The sequence below is a fragment of the Lissotriton helveticus genome, chromosome 8 (genome assembly GCF_964261635.1).
Source record: "Lissotriton helveticus chromosome 8, aLisHel1.1, whole genome shotgun sequence".
Taxonomy (NCBI): domain Eukaryota; kingdom Metazoa; phylum Chordata; class Amphibia; order Caudata; family Salamandridae; genus Lissotriton; species Lissotriton helveticus.
The window spans coordinates 634,068,012-634,090,360 of record NC_136069.1 but is presented as its reverse complement, the minus strand read 5'-3'; the positions used below and the strand labels follow the sequence as shown (position 1 = coordinate 634,090,360).

At 43.5% G+C, this 22,349-nt stretch overlaps 1 protein-coding gene across 2 annotated transcripts in view; it reads right to left on the bottom strand.

The window, feature by feature from the left end:
- The window catches only part of NDFIP2 (Nedd4 family interacting protein 2), a 197,675-nt gene extending 181,578 nt beyond the window's left edge, over window positions 1–16,097 (bottom strand). Inside the window, exon 1 of one of the 2 annotated variants that reach the window (XM_078657493.1) lies at window positions 15,703–16,097. In XM_078657493.1, coding sequence (XP_078513619.1) covers window positions 15,703–15,744 — 42 coding nt within the window. In that variant the 5' untranslated portion in view covers window positions 15,745–16,097. The remainder of the gene's footprint in view (window positions 1–15,702) is intronic. The other variant, XM_078657494.1, reaches the window with a different exon arrangement.
- Window positions 16,098–22,349: the final 6,252 nt, after the last annotated feature.

Sequence of the window (22,349 nt, the reverse complement as noted above, 5' to 3'; positions counted from 1 at the left end):
TGTTCCCTCGCCAGCGGCCTTTCACTTGTTCTCGATTTTTCTGGCTAAACTAGTCCTTCTGATTTATTGCACTAGACAATTTTCAACATGTAGTCAGTGCGAACCAATTATTCATTAAAGCCTAGTGATGTTGGTTCCTTACCTGCAGTGGCTCCTTCAGGACACCAGCTGGAATGGCCCCCAGAGGACACCAGCAGAAATGCGGTCCCGGCAGCAGGGCGGCTCTTGGCCTTGGTGAACTGGGTGAGTTATAATCCATTCTTAATGTGTCACAATTGCTGTGTTTAACCACCTATCAGCAGCCTATTGTGCCTGGCCCTTTTATCTACCTCTGCCCACCTCCCCCACCCATCAAAACAGCTTGGTCCCAGCCTGACAGAGCTAAGGCGATTCAGGTGTGTTGAAGGAGTTGCAAGGTGTTGAGTTCAGAGGCAAGTCAATTCTTTAATATAGCCAGCCAGGGACTTTAATGTGAAAATAGGACCCTGTTGCCTCAATGTATAAGTTAGGGAGGTATATTTATTTCCGCTCAGGGCCTCTTCGAGCAAGAGCCAGCTTTGCCGGCAGCTATTACTGACTAGAAACAGGGCCGATCTTACACTAAATCTCTCGAGTTATATGTTGATGCTGCGTGCTGACATCCGGCAATATTAGGGGGTTCACACGCATTCAGTTCTGTTCACCACGCAAAGCTGTAGTCTCCAGAGGGGTGCAACCCAACACAACAATAAATTTCTCACTCTGGTGGACATTACAGATTTATTTTGCCTGAGTTAGGTTTCTGCTGAAAGTGGTGCACGGTCTTACACACTGGCTCATCTGGAACCTTGCTTCAAAATTCATCAGAAATCAGTGGCACACCGGGATGTAACTTCACAATTTTCTAAGAGGAAAAATGATTTCCAGACATGCTCTTGACTCAACTTCTTTGTATTAATGTGAACATTTGATTTGTATTTATGTCAGGTACGTCTTTCTGAGTATGTGATTTAACAAATCATGTATATAGCTTAGAATACAAAGTGAACGTTTTCCACACTTAATAAGTGTTTTCAAAACCCTACCTTTTAGGTTACGTTCAGACATTTTCAGTGGGCTCACAACTCAATGAACATTTTCGCTTGATTAAAACTCATGTCCTGTTTGCTAAATAGAGCTGTTTGCTCCAAAATAATTAACATAAGGAGCTATCTTGTATAAACTAGAACTCTGGGTCGCACAGAGCTATGTAACTAATCAGACCTATGACCAGAGATTACACACACACTTCTCTAACAAATGTATCAAAAACCTTAATTATTTTGCCCATGTCATACCATACAACTCAGCTCTGTGCTCCAGGTACATTAATCTTCTAAGAAGTCTTAAAATGCAGTGTATTTGTGACCAATTAAAAAACTCAGAATATCTTCATTGTTATGTTTGTTAATAATTTATTTGGGGTTCCATTTTGTAAACAAGCATTGGCATAGCTAATAGGCCTCGCCTTTGGGACCTTATAAGTATTTAGTTATGCAGCAGAATATCCTTGGTGCAACAACACCAACAGTTGCATGGCTAAACACTTATAAAGTCCCAAATGCGAGACCTATTGGCTTTGCCAATGCTCGTCTTTTAGGAAAACGTAATGGATTTATTTTCTTTTAAATTGCTTTTGTAAAAACTAACCACAGACTGGGTGATCTGCTGAGCCCAGCAGTCCACCATCCCTGTGCTGGCTATCATTCCTAATGGGTCGCAAAAAGACCTACTTTGTAATATTTATGAGGTAGGCAGATTTGCGACCCACTAGGAATCGCCAATTAAAAGTTCTAAGGTTCCTAACGTTACAAATTAGCGATTTCCTAATTGAGACTCAATAACAATCGCTTTCCTAATTGAGACTCAATAACAATCGCTATTTGAAAATCACATCTCCGACCTTTTGTGGAGTGGTGTGGCTCACTGGTTAGAGGCAGCCGACCCGGAAGCAGAAGCCAGCCCGGGACCAGGGTTCGATTCCCGACGCGGGAGGGTCGTGAACCAGGGTAAGCGGACTCGATAATTCTCGCCTCGGTGCCTACTCTAACCAGGGGTCCCACTCGGCAACTCTGGGCATTAGCTTGCCTAATCTCCACAACGGCCCCATCAACGCCGGGGATGCCTGGCTCCACCTTGGGGATTCCCAGCAGGGACCATCCCACAGGGAAATCCAGGACGGGTTCCCCAGCGGTATACAGCGCCAGGACGCCGACTGGCAACAGTGCGCTTTACAAGTATACACATTACATTACATTACATTTTGTACATGTGGCCCATAAATCTTAGACAGTAAGGGGGCATTATGATTAACCTAGAAGGAGAAAATAAGTACAGACTGGGAAACATTCAAGTCTTTTTAAATTAACAGGTCAGCAGAGAATTACACATTTGGATCTTTTTATGATGGCAAACTTTCTAAAAACTGGAAAAACTGATGCAGCGGTCTAGGGGGACTCTACATGGTAAAATATTAGACGACGAACCTGCTCAGTGACTATGTTTTGCAAAATTTGCTATCATTAAAGGCCTAAAACAAAATTCTTTCTATTCCATGTTGTACTCCTTTTTCACTGTGGTTGGAATGCTCCCCAGTGTGCAGACATTGCATTTCTTTTTTTTATATACATTGGTAATTAAGTTTATCTCTCTATTTCTCTACCACATACTCATCTTTATACGCCGTACTGCCACCAAGTTAGAATCACCTGCAGACACACACCGAGGAAAAATAACAATTCTTATCGGACACCAAAGCGCTGGTCAGCATCTAGAAACATTAGTTAAAATAATATTACAGCATCACCTTTAAAGACAAAGGAGTGGAGTGCCAGATCTATAAAAAAAGTGAATCACTGAGGAAACATGATTTTTTGGAGCGAATCTATCGGAGAAAGCCTTTTTTCAGGGTGAGGCAACCATGTCATGCAATGCCCAGTGCAAGTCCAGTGCTGAATCAAAATGTTTTACCAATAGGATTCTAACCCTTCTGAAAGTAAACTTTGTGTGCAGAGCAGAGTTATAATGAGTGTCTAAGTCCCTAAGTAGTTTCAGGACCATTTATATTGTGCATACAGACTAGATGTTCCAATGTACCAAGTCAGTGAGATGGTTGGTGGTTTTTGAGCTGGGTGCAATTGGATAGTGCTCTTGTTTGGGAATTAAAGTACATTCAGTACCCCTCATGCCTTCTGGGTCATCTGTGTGAAAAACCGCAACTACAACAAGCAGCATACTAATTGCTGACCACTCTCACCGGCTCAAGAATATTCAGGAGCAAGTTTAATAATGTGCAACACCCCCTTCATAGCACATACAAGAACTCCTTGACCAATAAGCAACTACTGCGGAAAGCAAGTGTCACCTTCTCTTAGGACATCAACATGCAAGGCTTAGCTTTTGAAGACAGGGACTCCAACCACAGATCTCCCTGATGGCACTTTCGGAACAGTACACTGCTAATCGTGAGCTGGAAATACCTGCAGCATAAAAATCTCTGCATCCTAGGAAGGGCGGAAAATGCAAAAATCTGATAATTCCTTCCCTTTCCTAGCTAGATACGATGATTGCGGGGCTATGGGAGCAAGGATGTTGTCAAAAGATTTTGATACAGAAATGGTGGAGAAATTCACATTCAAATTATTTAAGAAATTTGTTTTTGGATGCTGAAAAAAACGTTGGTAACATGGGGCCTCTGAAGCTCACACGGAAAATGTTAACATTCACCCGTCCACTCAATTTAAATAGATGCGTGGAGAGAATAAAACATTTTAGGACTCTATCTCTCAACCCTGTCTTGTTTTGAACAGTTAACCAAGTCGAAGATTCTTTAAAAATCATAAATTATGTCCTACCAGACTTTTTCAGTATATATTTTTTTTACAGTTGGAGATACGTGATTACATAGAAAGGGCTATCATTTGTCTTGCAATGAAAGCAGACTGTTTTGACAATTGCAAACAATTTCAAAGTATTTGTTTGTTTCAGCATTTTTAGAGTTTAACGCCCTCCCATTCACTGTAAACACAAAAGGTTAATTTGGATGACACAAATCCTTGCCTTTCATGTATGGACTTCTGCCAGGTGGCTGCAGGCCAGTTCTGTGCTGTCACATCCCATCGTGTGGCAAAGTTACAAGGATGAGCTAACCTTACAGGTATGAAGAAGCTGGGGGGGATCAGAGGCTACAGCACAGTTAAACTAAGAAAACTGGAAAGGAGTTATGGCAAGAGATACTACGGGGTGTCTTTGCAACTCTATCAGGGGGTCAAAAATACAAGATGCGTACAACAACATCACGCATCCTCATTAGGATGTTAAAGTGTTTCACCAGCAAAACATGCATATCAGTTTGCAAACATGGCAGATCCAATAACATCCAAATGGGAAAAAACCAGGAGGCATAAGTACAGAAACAGGAAACCACAACCCAAAGTTGGCTACGCAAATACCACAAACAACTTTTATTGAAAGTATGCAATACTCCATTAACAATCTCTTTTTTATCTCCAACTCATCGCCACTGATCAACAAAAAGTATACCTACGCATTAATACAAACAAAATGTCTGGCACTGCGTACATCGACAAATAATTTTGTGACGTGAACTCAAAACATGCTTTTTGTAGTTCAAGATTCTGGTTATGCAAGACTGTAATTTAAAAAGAAAAGTTTAAGAAATGTTCTTTACAGCATTGACAAAGCCAACAGGTCTGACTTTGATGAGATAATAAATGCAAACAGCATGTATTCATGCTTGAATTTGCAAGTCTATTAAGTCAGATATATTGCCTTTGATGTTAAAAGTGGTCGTAATGATGGTAATGGCGATTTTGGTGGCAGATATGGTGGTAATAGTGTTTTTGACAGTGTTGACAGATATGGTATTAGCGAATGTGGTGTTGGTAATGTTGGTGGTAATGGCAGTGGGGGAAGTCTTAGCAATTGCACTGACAATGTTGGTAGTTATTGCAAAATTGGTGTTAGTACTGGTTACTATAACGGTTGGTAAGGGTAGGGTGCAGGTAAAAGGTGATGGTACTGGTAATATTTGTAATCTCAAAGGAAACATGTCTTTGTGAAACAGGTGCTATCTAAATATCAGTTGCATTCGAGTTCTGACAAAAATATTTTTAAAAGCATATTGTAATTAAAATAAAATACAAAAGGATTGCTTACCGTATACAAATAATGTAGAAGATATGAAAGAGCATATTTTTTAGAGGAAAAGATAGTCTTTACTGCATTACAATGCAAGCACTCCATAGAAGGCGGAATGATACACCAATTAACCAATTGCCCATGGTGAAAGTATAATATTCCTCTGGTAGGCCAAAGCCCACTATGAATAAAGATTGGAAACAACACATTTTACAGACAGCTGTGCTGTCAAACTAGACTTTAAACAGAAAATGTGAAACTAGTCAGTAGACTGAAAAAGAAACATTTTACAATTTTCTTGGCAACAATCACATCTGTTAGTCTGAGAACAGTGACAAGCTGCAGACTAAAACATCCACAGTGCTGTAGCAGATAAAGAGAGTTAACAGGTGAAATGTCCCCAGTGGGCCATGTTTGCATCGAATGGCTTATTTGGCTACGCATTTCGTTTTTCAAAACTGCTTTCTTGCAACTTTTCCACAAACAAGCTGTTACAAGGGAACCGTTTAAAAGTGGCTGTTACCTACAGATGATGTCTGCTTAGTTGTGATTTATTACCAACTCTTTCAAAGCTAACACAAAGAGATGATGGACGGAGCGCTGAAACTTTTCAGACACTCACCCCCAGTCACAGATCTGGGCTGAATCCATCATCATTCTTTTGCCACTTCGCCACCTCAGTTCAGACCCAGCTATATGCAAATCAGTCTTGACCCTGTGCCTCATGGGAATAGTCCAGCCCGAACTGCCAATCCAAGTCTTCCCTGAACCGGAAACAGGCATCCTGGGACCGCTTACCGGGTAACACCCTTCATCAGCCAGACTAGCTCGAATCCAGTGGCACAGTGAGCAAGGGACCCACGTCTGGGCATACCCTGCCAACTCAGGGCCAACAAAGTAAACACAAGGAGATGATGGACGGAGAGCTAAAACTTTTCAGACACTCATCCCCAGTCACAGATCTTGGTTGAATCCATCATCATTCTTTAGCTCACTTCGCCACCTCAGTTCAGACCCAGCTATATGCAAATCAGTCTTGACCCTGTGCCTCATGGGAACAGTCCAGCACGAACTGTCAAGCCAAGTCTTCCCTGAACCGGAACCAAGCATCCTGGAACCGGTTTCTGGGTAACACCCTTCATCAGCCAGGCTAGCTTGAATCCAGTGGCAAAGTAAGCATTTGTCACCCCGAGTGGGACGGGTATGCCCAAACATGCCACTGGAGTCAAGCTATCCTGGCTGATATGGGGTGAAACCACGAAACCGGGCCTAGGATCGTGCCGATTTGCGTTCCAGCCTGTTCTGGGGCGGCCATCTTTGGTGGGGGACTGGGCAGCAGTCCAGTCGTCTCACGCTGCCTATTTAAGAGGCATGATGACGCTGACACGCTGCTTTGCTGAAAACCGATGTCGGAGCTGTGTTTAATACCCGACCGGTCTCTATTTGCTGCTAAACAAACGCTGCTAAAAACGTTTTTCTTTTAATTGTTGGGCACTTTGCACTGGTTCTATTTCATTCTTTTTAATAATTTGTGCTCGTACCTGCTGAATTTGTTGGTGGGATTCGTGCCGATTTGCGTTCCAGCCTGTTCTGGGGCGGCCATCTTTGGTGGGGGACAGGGCAGCGGTACAGTCATCTCACGCTGCCTATTTAAGAGGCATGACGATGTGGACGCACAGTGGACGTGCGCAGTGGGCGCCCCCCCCGGCGCGCCAAAGGCAAACAGTCTGCGCCCGTCCGCGTCCGTACCGGGCTCAGGGCCAGTCCCCATGCCCGGGAGACACCGGACGTATTGAGGCACTCAAAGCAACAGCTGGTAGAGCTTAGGCTGGGGGGGGGGGGGGGAATAACTGCCCTAAGTTCGCCTGTGAGACTGGGTCTATGGGTCTAAAGGTCTTCCTGGGGCATGCAGGTGCTGTGGTTTGCAATTGCCTTACATTCATGACCAACCTATCCATTGTCTGCAGGATTTATCCTCTAGCGCTCCAAGTAATCCCACCAGACCTTTGCTTAAGTGCTCTCTCTTTAATGCAAGGTTCTTAGTAAAACACAGCTCCGAATGCGCACTTTTCCTAGAAGAACACAGTATCAAAATCGCTTTTATCACGGAAGCTTGGACAGACCATGGTTCCGGTCCTGACCTTATAACAGCTACCCCCCCCCCCCCCCCAGGTTTCTCCTGTTTTTCCTTGGTTCGTCCCCTGAGGAAAGGGGGGGCTTAGCGGTGATTTATCATAACTCATTAACTCCAGCGTTTCAACCGGCATTGAATTCTTTTTGTGAAGCCCTTTCAGTTAAGGTCAGTTTTGAACATCACAACAACTTTAATGGGATACTGCTCTATAGACCCCCAGGGCCTCGTCCGGGATTTCTGGAAACAATAGGGACCTTACTTGAAGGTGGCTTGTGCCTGGACTCCTTAGTGGTTCTGGGGGACTTTTATCTCCATCTTGAGGATATAAATGACCCAGACACCAGGGGTCTTAACAAAATAATGGAAGCCGGGGACCTGAAACAACTGGTAGTTGGTCCCACACATTTGAAGGGTCACACACTAGATGGGATATTTTCTAATAATACCGATATATCCTGTCTAGAGGTCCTTCCTTTGGCTTGGTCTGACCATAGTGCCATCATATTCGGACTGAAGACACCCACGGTTGCTAAACTAGAGAAGGCACCACCCAAAGTGGTGGAAATAATGATGTGGAAAAACCTAGATAAGGCACAACTTAAGGAGGAGCTTATGAACACTTTACCCCCAAAGGGTGCTATTGACAAAGCTACATATGATTATACTAATTGGCTCAATAAAGCATGCAAGAAACTGGTCCCTTCAAAAAATGGACTCCCAAGCGAACTAATCCCTCGACACCTTGGTACTCAGACCAGCTTAAATGCCAGAAACGGGTCTGTAAAAAACCTAACCGAGCCTGGAGAAGAGGTTATGGCTCGGTTGAGAAAGGTAATTATAAAACCAGCCTAAAACAGTACTAAGATTTACTGATTGAAGCGTAGAAACTTTTTTTCACCAGTGAAATCCTCCTAGCCAAGTCTAATACAAAATAACTTTTTTAAACTGTAAAGAGGCTAACTTCTCCGCCCAGCCCAAAAAAGTTAAGTAGTTCCGAACTTTGCGACAATCTGGCCATATTTTTCAACAAAAGTTAGAGGCCATATTTGGCACTTTCACTCCACAGCTGGAAGGGCCTGTTTCTCACCCCGTGGACCCTAATCCGGTGGACCCAGTTGGGGGACCAGTTTTTGAACATTTTTCCCCTCTTGAGGGTGAGGAAATCACTAAGCTACAGTCCTCTGTTCGCTCTGGTCCACCCTCGGACCCTTGTCCGGTCCTCATAATTAAAGCTGTCTCTGAAGTGATCTGCTCTGTCCTGAACCCTCTCATAAATAACATTTTTACCTCCGGGATTTTTCCCACAGCTTGGAAATAGGCCTCATTACTCCCCCTTCTAAAGAAGCCTTCGCTGGATCCCTTAGACCCGGGAAATTATCGGCCCATCTCACGACTTCCCCTGCCAGCAAAAATTACCGAAAAAGCTATGAATGCCCAGCTCAGTAGTTTTTTCCGCGGTAATAATGTACTTGATTCCACCCAGTACGGCTTTAGAGCCGACCATAGTCCCGAATCAGCCCTTATCAAATCCTGTGAGGAGGTAAGGGAGGCCTTGGACAGTGATGGGAGGGCTATACTGATAATGTTAGACCTTTCAGCAGCCTTCGACACGGTCCATTATAAAGTTATGATTGACCGGTTGTCGAGGGCCGGGGTAAGGGGGGGGGGTCGTCTGGAATCTCCTCTGTTCCTTTCTATCAGAGAGAATTCAAACAGTCGAGTTGGATAACAACATATCCCAGCCATTCAGTATTCCATGTTGGGTGCCACAGGGTTCGTCACTGAGCCCAACGCTCTTCAATATCTATGTGACGTCCCTGCCAGCTCCGATTAGATCGTTTGGTTTCCAGCTGACTTCGTACGCCGACGATACTCAGATCGTCCTCTCCTTCAATGACGATCAGATAAAAGAAACAGGTGCACATTTCCACGAGTGCATGAAGGCGATCGCATACTGGATGTCGGCAAACTGTCTGAAATTGAACTCTGACAAAACAGAGGTGATTGTATTTGGTAATAACCGGCATGTCTGGACCCCAGACTGGTGGCCTACAGACATGGGGAATTATCCCGCAAAATAGAAAATTATCCCACCCCAGTTCTCAAAGCGAAAAATCTAGGAATCATAATGGACAACAAACTGACTTTTTGCGATCACATCAGTTCAGTTGTCTCCTCCTGTTTTACGATCCTTCGAGTTCTCTGGAAAATAAAAACGTATCTCTCGGACGGTAATTTTAGGACGGTAGTTACCATACTGGTAATGACACGCTTAGATTATTGTAACAGCATTTATCTGAATGCCTAAAAACAACAGCTTAATAGGCTTCAGATGGTTCAAAATGCTGCAGCCAGACTACTGTCAGGTATACCAAAATTTGTGTCAGTCCGAGGAGAACTGGCGCGGTTGCATTGGCTCCCGGTGAAACAAAGGGTTCACTTTAAGGCCCTGTGTACAGCTTTTAAAGCCCTTAATGGGATCGGACCGGACTATCTGAGGCAAAGGTTCAAATGGTATACCCCCAGCAGGACGTTACGATCCTTGGGGGCAAAACTTGTTCAAACGCCTACTTTTAAAAAAGCAGGTTGGGGGGGGGAGGAGCTGTATCACATGCACATTTAAGGCATGGAACGAGTTGCCGTTTCACTTAAGGAACGCTGACAATGTGCTCGCCTTTAGAAGGAGCCTGAAGACCAGGCTATTTTCGCTGTGAGGGAATTGATCGATCATCTCGGCTCATGGTTCAGACAAAGCTCAGCGCCAGGACACCTTTTGGTATTTGCGCGCTTCTTATAAATTTCAAGAACATAACATAACAGGATGCTTGTTTCCAGTCCAGGGAGGACTTGGCCTGGCAGGATGCTTGTTCCCAGTCCAGGGAGGACTTGGCCTGGCAGGATCCTTGTTCTCAGTCCAGGGAGGACTTGGCCTAGCAGTTCGGGCTGGACTGCTCCCATTAGGCACAGGGTGAAGACTGATTTGCATATGGCTGGGTTCAAATTGGAATGGAATGGGGAGCAAAATCACGACGGATTTAGGCCCAGATTTCTGTACTGGGGTGAATGTATGACATTGTTCTGCACTCTGTCCATAAATTGCTGTTTTTGTATTTGTCACTCCGAGTGGGACGAGTATGCTCAGACGTTGGTCCTGTGCTCTTCATGCCACTGGAGTCAAGCTATCCTGGCTGATATGGGGTGAAACACCGAAACCAGTCCTAGGATGCTTGTTTGCAGTCCGGGGAGGACGAAGGCCTAGCAGTTCGGACTGTTCCCATTGGGCACAGGGACAAGACTGATTTGCATATGGCTGAGTTCAAACTGGAATGGCATGGGGAGCAACAAAACAATGGATTTAGGCCCAGATCTCTGTACGGGGGGGTAAATGTATGACATTGTTCTGCATTCTATCCATCAATTGTTGTTTTTGCAACTCTTTCAAAGTACCTGCTATCTACAACTTTCTACGGCAAATACGGTTTGTTGACAATGCACTCTTCTAGGGGAGTTCGGGTCACGCTATATGCCAAGGAAAGACACACTTGAAATACATAAACATAATATAAGGGACTCGGATTATGCTACAATATGGACTATGACTTTAGATCTGAAAAATATTTTTCAATAGACCAACAAGCTATCTCAAAACATCCATGTGAAGATGTATGTGCATCTTTTTTGTTGTTTCTTCTACCTATCTCACATCTGCTTTGTTCGAATTACAAACTGCAACACACTAAACCGAAAAAAAGGATCCCGCATAAATTATCCAGCTAAGAACAGTCGTGCATTTACTTAAATTTTTCAGTAAAGTTATAAACAGAGGAAACTAAATGAGTTAACTTGAAATTTTAACTATTTTGAAGGCTGACAGACAATTTCGCTAGCAAACATGAGTCATACCAGCAAAATAAATCTGTGAGGTGCAATATTAGGCCTCAAAAATTCATACAGATGGTAGGTAACTAATCCAGAATCAAGGACTATCAGAGACTTGCGCAGGGAAGTTATTTTTGATTTGTGCAGAGCACTATTGGATTTCAAAACAACTGACACAACATCTATGTTATTTTGTACCATTTATGGGTAGGTCGCCAAGCACAACATTAGGAGTATTAATTTGGCCAAATAAAGTTGTTTGCACTTCAGTCCAACTGCAATTGGCAAATAGAACTTAATACTAGGTGAGGTTCAATGTAAACGTTTTACACAAGCCAAATGTCGCAAGCAAAAATACATCTTGTCTAAGTCAGAAAAACATGTGAAATCTTTGCTAGCAGGTTTAACATCCTGAATGGCTGTGGCTCTCTGAGCTAAAGGAATTCACAATTACAAGCGCGCAGAAAGCATGCCACAGTCACCGGTTTCCAAGAGTACTCCTGGGAAATGTTGTGAATTAGTACTGCGTCTACACAAAGAGCTTTCCATGCATACGAGCATAAATGGACACACTTGGGCAAGGTAAATGCAATAGTGTTTTTTCCACATCACTGTGAAAATATGTTTACTACTGTAGAAACCGGTTCCGTGGGATCCCTGCCAATTTTGAGGGAGCTCCTATGCAATTACTAACCTGGAAATGGTCACAAATTGCCTGACTGTTTCTATAGAGGGAATGCGACAAAAAATTGGACCTATGTTTTAACCTGAGAGTTTGTGAACAGTCACACTTTCCAGGGCATCTCAGCTTTGGGCAATACAGTTCAATAGTAAATGTATTTACGAGAGCAAGTTCACCTTTGTGCATTCTTTGTATTAGTAAATCAAGCCATTAGCAGTAGAAATTGAACTGACACCTGTAAAGGATCGGGCCCAAAGCATTTCATACAAATCACTATTTGGCACATGTCGAAGGCTAATCTGTACCATAATACATTGTCCCAATTCTCTTACATGGCCACCAGACAAATATTTGTCCCTCCCAAAACAAACATCTAAAAGAAAAACATGAGATACCTAATTTATACAGCGCTTCTACATTCTTAACAGCCTTTGGGATGTTTTTGATGGGGTCACTCTGTAGCATGCCGCTTGCTCTGCATATTTCTACCTACGCTTTCTCCCTGAGATCATCTTCTTCAAATGCTATTTATACAATATCTAGAACATAAATAACTGCCTAAAAGCCTGCTCTGCCTACACTCATAAAAGTAACAAATGGGTATGTAAAACATAGATGTATTACATGAATAAAAGCACTGCGTTTATAAAAAGTGTCAGCGAGTGCATTGGTGAGACCTTTTATGCATGCCAACAGAACCTCTTCCTTTGTAACTGTGCTTTATAAAAAATATATATTTCATTCGTGGTTAGCCATGTTGCTAAATAACTGGAGCAACTAACAAAAACGGCTATGAATCTAAAGCAAACCTCTTCCATTCAAGTATTAATCTTTAAATATTTTGAACCCCTGTTTCCACTTTTGTCATTCCACGTCTTCTTATCTTCTTACATGACCTTACTGAGCTCTCTTAAAACTAACACACAACTGTACAGTAAACCCATATCAGCTGCAGGACATCTTGGTGGCAAAATAATTCAGAGACAAACTAGAAGCCATGGACCCCAGTAACTCGTTCTTCAACAGAGATAAACCAACAATGCACACCAAACAATACGTACTAATATAATACAAATCAAACCAAAATATACTCCTGAAAGAAGCATACATAGATTAAAGCGGAAAAACCACGAATGCAAAATATATTGCATATTTAACGGATACCACATATCGGCAAGCATGCCAGAAGTTGGCGTGTACAATTAGTGTTCAATTAGCTAACTTCATTAGATGATATTAGAAAAACGAGATTGAAAAAGTGTGAAATATTCAAATGTGATTGAAAGATCTGGTGGATCCATTGAATTATATAATGTCTTAACAAACAATCTACTATTTACAACAACAAAAAATAATAAACATTTATTAAAAAAACAAAAGGAGCATATAAACCACACCCACGCTATTGAAGGTCTAGCTTAAAGCACCAGAATTCAGACTCTGGTGTACAAAGGGAGTACTGATTCATTAATTGCGTCAGTGCTTCGAGGCCATACCAATGGCAGAATGTGCCCTATATAAATCTCTACAACAAAACATATAAAACACCATATGTGGTGCTGCATATGCATGTTAGTTAAGAATTCATAAAGCCACAACATATTTAAGGTTGCTAAATCCACACTCCTCCTTTAACCCATCGTATGAAAGCTTGAAAAGATTCCCTCAGGAAGCCAGCCTACCACGCCTGGTACGTGAAAATATAAAAGATATGAAAAATTCTCTGGTCAGGCATGAGGGCAAAGATGTTTATCCACAACCTTGAATGTGCATGCAACTTAAGGGTTGGGGAATACTACATTATTTTAAATCAGCTGTTGCATGATTATAAGTTTGATAGCGATGGCCTGATGCTCTTTCATATACAAATTACAGCCCAAGACCAAACTTTTGTAGTGGAGGCAAACCGGGATTGGCCAGATGCCTGACAGGCAAACTAGATAGTTCCAACGTGGTCTAAGGAATAATCAAAACAGTAAACACAGAGAAAAACAAACAACACCACTAGCCCAAGTCTGTAAACACATGATTTACAAAGGAGTAAAACTAGGGTAAACAGGAATATTTACAGAAAACCAACGCATAGGCAAAAGGCCTGCGCTAAGTGGCTGTGGCATGATGGCGCTACATAAAACAAGCACACAAATAAACCTGCTTGAATGGACAAACCATACATCCAACGTCATACTGACTGGCTCATGCCTAATTGCAGAATTAAATAAAATATTGGCCAATCGCATGGCAGTTCTCAAATTTAACCCCAACTGCAGAGAGAGTTAAAATACACAACCAGAGACACATATCACACACGTGATGAACAGGCTTAAAGTGTCAGCTGATGTGAGGACGGAAAGGTGGGATCCCATAGAGGTGGGCGAGTCACTGAAAGCTTAAGTCGGATGCCTGGCTCAGCTCGAGATTATTGGGCCCTTAAACTCTAAAACGAGCAGAGACCATCATGTGACTTCTACCTTTTGTTCACACTGTAATGTAATACACCAAGCAAGAAAGACAACAAATTAGTTTTGATATAAAGCAGGGGGGAGAGATGTGCATCTAGTGGCTGAACAGAACAATGTATCATTTGCAATCCTGAGATAAATCCCTGCATCCCCGCTTGAACAAATTGTGTGATCCTAGGAAAATATGTTATTTCACCAAAAAACACATTTCATTTTTTTTACATTACCACTTTAGAGCACTCTCAAACGAATGAAATGAGGGTGTGTCCAGTACAGAATCTCTTGTTTGGTTTAAAAGACTATATTATTGCTCCATGTATAAGAAGCCAGGCAACATGTACAGTACAGAATACATCAGACCTGCTTTTTAGTTCACTATAGGCATTTCGATGGGTGGGGTGGCGGCGGTCTGGGAATGAATGTTTTATGGTCACGTTTAAAACTATCCCTATTAATAAATGCAGCCCTATAACGTGTTACGATTTGATGAACTAAGGTAAAATGCTACCACATGCTAAAAAATACACTGTATTTAATTCTGAAGAGACTATCAGTTTTACAGGATGGCTGTTGCATGATTTACATGACAAACATTTATAAGTGTCTTCAGTGCACAGTCTCTTGGAGTCAAAGCTGACCCGTGGCTGGATCGCTCTGTTAATTTGTTGTCTCGCCCACCTCTAGCCCAGACCCCTATTTTACTCCTAACCCACCCCCTGATGCCGACCCCCTCTTCAACTCTAACACCTTCCCTGACCATTTCTCTTCCACCAGCTCCAACCTTTCCCTAGATCTCTTCTGCTCAATATGCGCTCCCCGATTCCCCGTGTGATCCAAGCTCACTATGCGATCCCTACTTCCCCGTGTGATCCAAGCACACTATGCGATCCCTACTTCCCCGTGTGATCCAACCTCACTATGCGATCCCGGATTCCCCGTGTGGTCCAACCTCACTATGCGATCCCCGATTCCCCGTGTGATCCAAACTCACTATGCGATCCCTGCTTCCCCGTGTGATCCAACCTCACTTGGCGATCCCTGATTCCCCGTGTGATCCAACCTCACTATGCGATCCCTGATTCCCCGTGTGATCCACCACGTCTGGCCCATTACAACAAGTGCCTCGCCTATATTTTCCCCGTCCACTTAACCCCTTCCCTCTACTGCCTATATAACAAACGTTTCCTTTCACATCTTCCGTTTCCATTAACCGGATACACCCCCGCAGGCTGAATCCCACGCCTTCACAGCCTCGGGTCGGAGGGCCGTTATTGCCCTGGTGCTGCTGGCAGGTTGTGCCCTGCACACAAAGTAGGTGGTGCAGTCCGATGCTCTCCCCCATTCTCTACTCCCACCGCATTCCTCACCACTTGGTATCGGCTGCCACCGCCCGACTGCAGGTGATCCATGGTGCCAGCAGGCGCCGGGGGAGTGCAGAGTCGCAGACACCTTGAAGGGCAATCGCACTGCCCGCGACCGGGGGACGATGGTTTCCGTGTGTCACTACTGCCTTCGAGGTGCTGGATCAAGACTGGCACCAAATGACAGGCAACGGCGGCCCTGGCCGAGCAACGCGGCACGTCACGCGCAGACGCACACAGCCCACGCAACGCGCATGCGCCTCTGCTAGTCCACAAAAGTGCAGCCGGAGTGGGTTTTGACAGGTATTTGAAAGCCGGAGGCTGGAGGCTTCGATAATGGAGTGGGATACTACAACTCCGCTTTCCCTCAAAACTGCACTCAAGGGAGCCTTACACTTCGTAATTCAGTATATTGAGAAACATTGCTTTATGGGGGATGAGAGAGCAAGGCGGGGGGAAATCCCGAGTTTTACCAATAAGCCATGCGCAGGTGTCAATCAGGGAAGGGTGAGAACGAAAGTGGGACGAGGAAGAATGAGAATGATGAATATTACCGGTATGAAATCGGGATACTAACCTCACAGAGTGCACAGCTCAGGGCACGAGTCGGGCGAACACGCGGGTGGACGACGTCCACCTACTTTTTTCAGAGAGTGGACGCCGTCCACCCTGCCAAGAAGTTGGGCCCCACTGAATAAGATGCTGAATTCGTCCCGGTGTAATTTCCAAACACCGGGACACTTTCAGCAATGGGCCTGCACGTTGTTAATCTGCTTTTGGGGCTCTCTAATTTCTGACTGCTCATAACAAAGGCTGAATCTGAGGGGTAATCAGGATTCCTTTTGTTCGAGTCTCCTGGCTGGCAGCAGTCACGCCTAGAAGCATATGTTATGTTAGTTATGTTAGTAGTTTTTATAAGGCGCGCAGCTGCCCCAGCCAAGGGGCGTCCCGGCGCCTGATCAGGTACCACAACACAACAAATCGATGCTGGGAAGAAGAGGAAGGAATCAGTCAGCGATTGGGAACAAAAAAGTTTTTATGGCGCGCCTAAAGGAAGTAAGGCTATTCAGGGCTCGAATATGGACAGGGAGAGAATTCCATAATCCTGCCGCTAATACTCGAAAGGAGCGACCTCCCATCCTACTCAGTCTAAACCGTGTATTGACCGCCAGATGGAGAAGTTCCGATCTAAGAGACCGCGTAGGAACATAGGAGGAAACAAGCTTAGCGAGGGCTGGAGGAGATGAAAACTTCAAGATTTTAAATGTCAGGCAGAGAGCCTTAAATTTAATTCTCTGTCTGACCGGCAGCCAGTGGAGAGAAGTCAAAACTGCAGAAACAGAACACTGTCTAGGAAGGCCAACGATGGCTCGCGCCGCGGCATTCTGCACCCTTTGCAATCTAGTGGCCTCCGCCTGATTCACTCCGAGCATCAGCGCACTCCCATAATCCAGCCAAGAAAGAATGGAGGCTTGGACCACCAGTTGCCGAGTAGGGGGGTCGAAGAATTTGAGGACCGGTCTCAGCCCTCGCAGAATACCATAAAAGGTAGCTGCAACCTTCTTCGTATGGCTGGTGAAGGAGAGTGTAGGATCCAGCCAGACCCCCAGGTTCTTAACTTCGGCAGCTGGGATGGAAGTCACCCCCAATTCTGGAGGCCACCACTGGTCTCCCCAGAGCTCCGCCTGCTTTCCTAAGATCAGGACCTCGGTTTTTTTGGCATTTAACTGCAGACAGTTAGTTCGCATCCAATTTGCCACAGCAATGAGTCCTGCACGGAATCTGGGAGCGTTCACCTCGGGATCACCACTGAGTGTCACCGCCAGCTGCGTGTCGTCGGCATACGATGTCATGGTTAGCCACATTGTCTGACGACTGCAGCCAGCGGTTTCACATATAAGTTGAACAGAGTGGGGCTCAACGCAGAGCCCTGCGGAACCCCCAGCCCCAGTGGATGGAAAGAGGACTGACACGGTGGAATAGCCACTTTAAAAAACCGGTCCGAGAGGAAAGAGCGAAACCATTGGAGAGCAGTCCCCTCAATTCCCACTCCCTCCAAGCGCCGGATCAAAATGTCGTGAGACACCGTGTCAAACGCGGCGCTCAAATCTAGCAGGAGGAGCGCCGCTGTCTGCCCAGCATCCAGCACCGTTCGCAAGTGCTCGGTCATAAAAAGCAGTGCAGTTTCGGTGCTGTGTTGTGCACGAAAACCATTCTGGCTCTGGTCCAGATATGCAGCAGAGGGGAAACAAAATCTCACACCTTGTTAGCACTTCACATATACTTGAGAGATGCAGATGATAGAGCGCACAGGTCACCCGACTATGATTTTTTTACCATATGCACACTTGGGCCCATAAATTCAATTTTCCATATTTATTAATCGGGTAACCTGCACTCTACTACCAGTAATCCAGAATACCAACTAATTCCTATACCTGGATTTACCAATCCTTGTCCTTTGGCACCTATGACCACAACAGATCAGGGAGCTAGCTGTAAAGATAAGCAGTCTAAAATAACCATTTATAACATTTGCACTCTATAATAACCACAGACTCAGGAAGTTTTGAAAACCTTTATCTATTCGCCATCAAGATTTGAAAGCATGAAATACACAGCGAGCAAACTATCAATGACCAGAATCATGAAGAGCGTATAACCATGTAGAAAATAGATTATGCCAACCATTTAGTACTCTAAAGGGAAGGTAAGAACAGGGAACATGCTAGTAAGAAATTTCAGAAATCAGACTTGGTATGGGTGTCTAAAGCACGGGAAAAATAAGAAACATGCTAGAATGTCACAGTTTGAGTACCCCTAAACAGGATTTTGAAAAAGGAACTTGACTTATAATGCCGAAAATTTTGAAATAACCATGTAACTATAGGGACGGTAAGAAATATGGAACACGCTAATAATTCAGAGCAACCACTTTAATTTAGCTAAAGGAAAGGAAAAGAAATGGAACATCTATATTTCATGAACGGTATTTCACAATTTTGCTCAGAGGATGGGGAAGAATGGAACATGCTAAAAGAACAGTTCAAATGTATAACTTTATTATTTGTCAGAATAAGGAGGTAAGAAAAGGAACAATGTGAAATTTAAGATTTTAGCTGTTTCAAGAGAAGCAAGGAAAGGACGCAAGTGTGTTTCCCTCACAGATTTATATTTACCTAGAACGGTGTGGAGACTAAACCTGGCCACGGGTCAGTTAAGGACAGGAGAACCCCAAGGAATACAGTTGCCAGTAGGCCAGCAGGTGCAGAATGGAACCCAGGACAGGAAAACCAGATTAGGATCAGGACAGGACCACCAAAGTTGAGACCAGCACCCGCAGTTCAGTTGCAACGCCTGCGCTACACCTTCTCTGCATTTATTTAGTCAAACCCCCGATTGGCTTCTCGAATTCCCCAGCAAAGTGCTTCGCCAGCACTTAAGGTTCTCAAAACCCCGATTGGGTCTGTGAGTCTGTCTGACAGAGTGCTCCGCAGCACCTCTGTTCTCGATCAGCTATTGAGTGCATTGGGTCAGTGACAGGTCAGCTATTCGGACAAGTCGGACAAATCTTTAGCTAAACCTAGGCTAGTTATACTGTTTTCAGGTCAGTGTTCCATCCCCCAAATGTTGCAAGTGTAAGGATCCCCGATTTCAATTGGTCAAAAGAAAGGACAGGTCATCACACCACCTAGGATTTGACTTTCTCAAGCTCAATATTTGCATTTTTCAAGGCCGCCCATCAAACTTCAGGTTCTCATGATGTACAACAATACATGTTCTTTTCCACAAATACAATGTATATGACTAGAGTTCGTAAGGTGAAGTTCCCATGAGCATCTTCTCAGTCAGTCGGCTCCTTGGCAGTATTTCAAAGGTCATCTGCTTCTGGAGGCTTGCGGGTCTCGCGCAGACTCAATTTCAATCAAAATGTAGTACGGCAAGGGAAGGCAGGCCACATTTCGAAATGTACCATGAAATAGAAAGGAAACAGTTTTAGAACACAGAAAAAAATAAATGCACTGTATACCATGAATCTCTATACTACTCCCATTAGTTTATAATAACTATAGCTTTAGTGATTAATGCAGAACGAACAGCGTGGCAAAAGCAGCAATGCAAGCTTCAGGCATGTGAGAACACAAAGCAGCCATCTTAATTCTACTGCGCAAGTGCAAAGAGTTTCCTACCAGAACTGCGAGTACGTCACGTCACACGAGTATGACTGACGCATGTGCAGAAGAAATTCCCGCGTAGCAGCAGCCATTTTAATCTGCAAGCGTATTACTATTAGTAAACACATAGGCAAGCGTCACTGGGACTCCCAAAATGTCAGAATAAAGGGGAAATTAATAAGACAAACAGATTGATTAATTAATTAGGGTTATTTGAGGTTCATGAATACAAGCAAGGCGCTTTACGTGCGAATCCTTGCTCCATCAATCCCCTCTTTGATGATATTTTATATCATCACAATTAATGGAACCCAGATGCCAACTTTTCACATTTCACCCAGTTCGATCTCTTCAAACATTCTGTTTAGCTTTTTCTCAGTATCTTTATTAGGGTGAGAATTTTTCACCCTTTTGTAAATCTGATTATTCAATTCTTCTAATTCGAGTTCATCAACATTTCTTTTCACTCCTTTCTTGTTCACAGTATATTTCTTTTTGTTTTTTCGACATTTGCAGCAAATTATTATTATAAACACGAATAAACCTATTCCCGCTATTGGCATCAGTATTTTACTCACAAGACTCTTACCTAGGTTAGAAAACCAACTACCTACGGCGGAGAGACCATCAGTAAGTCTCTTCCATGCACTATCAACCTCCAGTGGTTTAAGCTCTTTTTCCAAATTTGTAATGTTTCTCACATACCCTTTAATTTCCACACTTTTGTCAGGTATGTAAGTGCAACAATGTTGCGCTTTCAACATTCTGCAGACTCCGCCTTCTTTTGCCAATAACGTATCAAGAGCAAGTCTGTTTTGTAAAACCATAGATCTGACCGCAACCAATTCGGTATTGACCATCAGGAACCCTCCAGCAGTCAGTTGATAACCGATCTACTACTGTTGAAAATTTGCAAATTCTATGTGTATTCAGAGCCACTCCCACTGTAGGTATCCTTGCACTAAAAATATCACCTACTATTTCACCAACACTTTCTCTTTTACTACGTACTTATTCATTAGTTCTTTCAGTGCTTCCAGTGATTTTCCCCACATGGTATATCTTTGGGAAGACAATACCAAAATAACAGCTCCCGTACCAATGGTCGGGCAATTTGAAATAGGCCTTGTTCCCACATATATAATAAATTCCAGGAAACACAGGCTCTGACCCATCTTTGAAACCCCAACCCCCAATTACCTGTAATTGTGGTCGCATTCACTGGAACCAATGAATATATTGTTATAATAACTGGTTCTTTCTCTTTGAAGACAAAGTTTCCCCTTCTTTTCGAAATCCAGCAACATAGCAGCATTAGCCCCACCATTTGAGGTACTCTCTATGCTTTCAGCCCATTTAGGGGTTTTCTAATTCTTGTCTTTTGCTTTCTTTTGGAAAATTTCCCTTCTTTTCTGTACCATATTCAGAAACATTTTCTCTTTTTAGTGTAATGAACAGGTCAAGTTATCTTTGTGTGCGTCATCTATATTTATTTTACCTACTGTTAGAAAATAGTCACTCATGTATTTTGCTACATCTCTAGTTGTGTGTACAGGGTTCAGGTTTCTTCACACAGGAAGTTCAGAAAATATCACATCAAAGTTTGAGTAATAATACTGTAAAGGTCCTCTTCTATAGAATAAACTAGTTAGAATACTACAGGAGATTCCATATGTTAATGGTAAGTGGTGGTACGTCACACCTTCAGCAACCGAAGTAGGCAGCTTCATACAGACTTAACAGTCGTCTATTTCCATAGCTTCTACATAATGTACTAACAGGTTTGCGAAAACATTTAAATGAGTTTTGTTTTTGATCTTGTTATAATGTAATCCTTCCTCATCTGGTGCTTCTAAATCTAATTTTGTTTGCTTAAGGCTAAGTGTCTTTTCTGGTGCATCTATTCTTTGTGGTGTATTTCTAGTGTGTGATTCTACAGTGTCTTTTGGTAGGTGATTATTTGGGTACAGGTTCGGGTCTTTACTCATCATAGGTGGAATAGCTATTGTTAGTCCTATCCAAAGTATCAGTACTATTGCTACACTACATAAACATACTTTGCAGCATGTTTGTAACCTTAAGGGTCCACAAGGAGGGAAGGAGCCAACACTGAAGTGCTTTATAACTGGTTTATTGACTGGTTTAACAAAGTCTAGGCATGACCTAATATAAACTTAGGTCCATAGGGCAAAAGGTCTTTGCGGGAAGGGGTTGGTGTCTGTTCCTGGGCTGGCGCAGTCCTCCTCTTCGGCCCGTCTCGCTCGAACTCAAAACAAAAGGAAAGATACGTGCCCGTTAGATCACAGCACGTTTAATGCTCAAAGCTTGGGGAAGGGAGTGAGGGTAACACTTGTGGTAGGTAAGAGACCGACACCAGATGTACTAACCCTGAAGGTGAAGGGTGATGTGCTCAAAGTCAACAGTGCCCGGTCAAGGTCCTCCCTCCTCCCTCGGTTACCCGGACCCTGCTCTATTAAA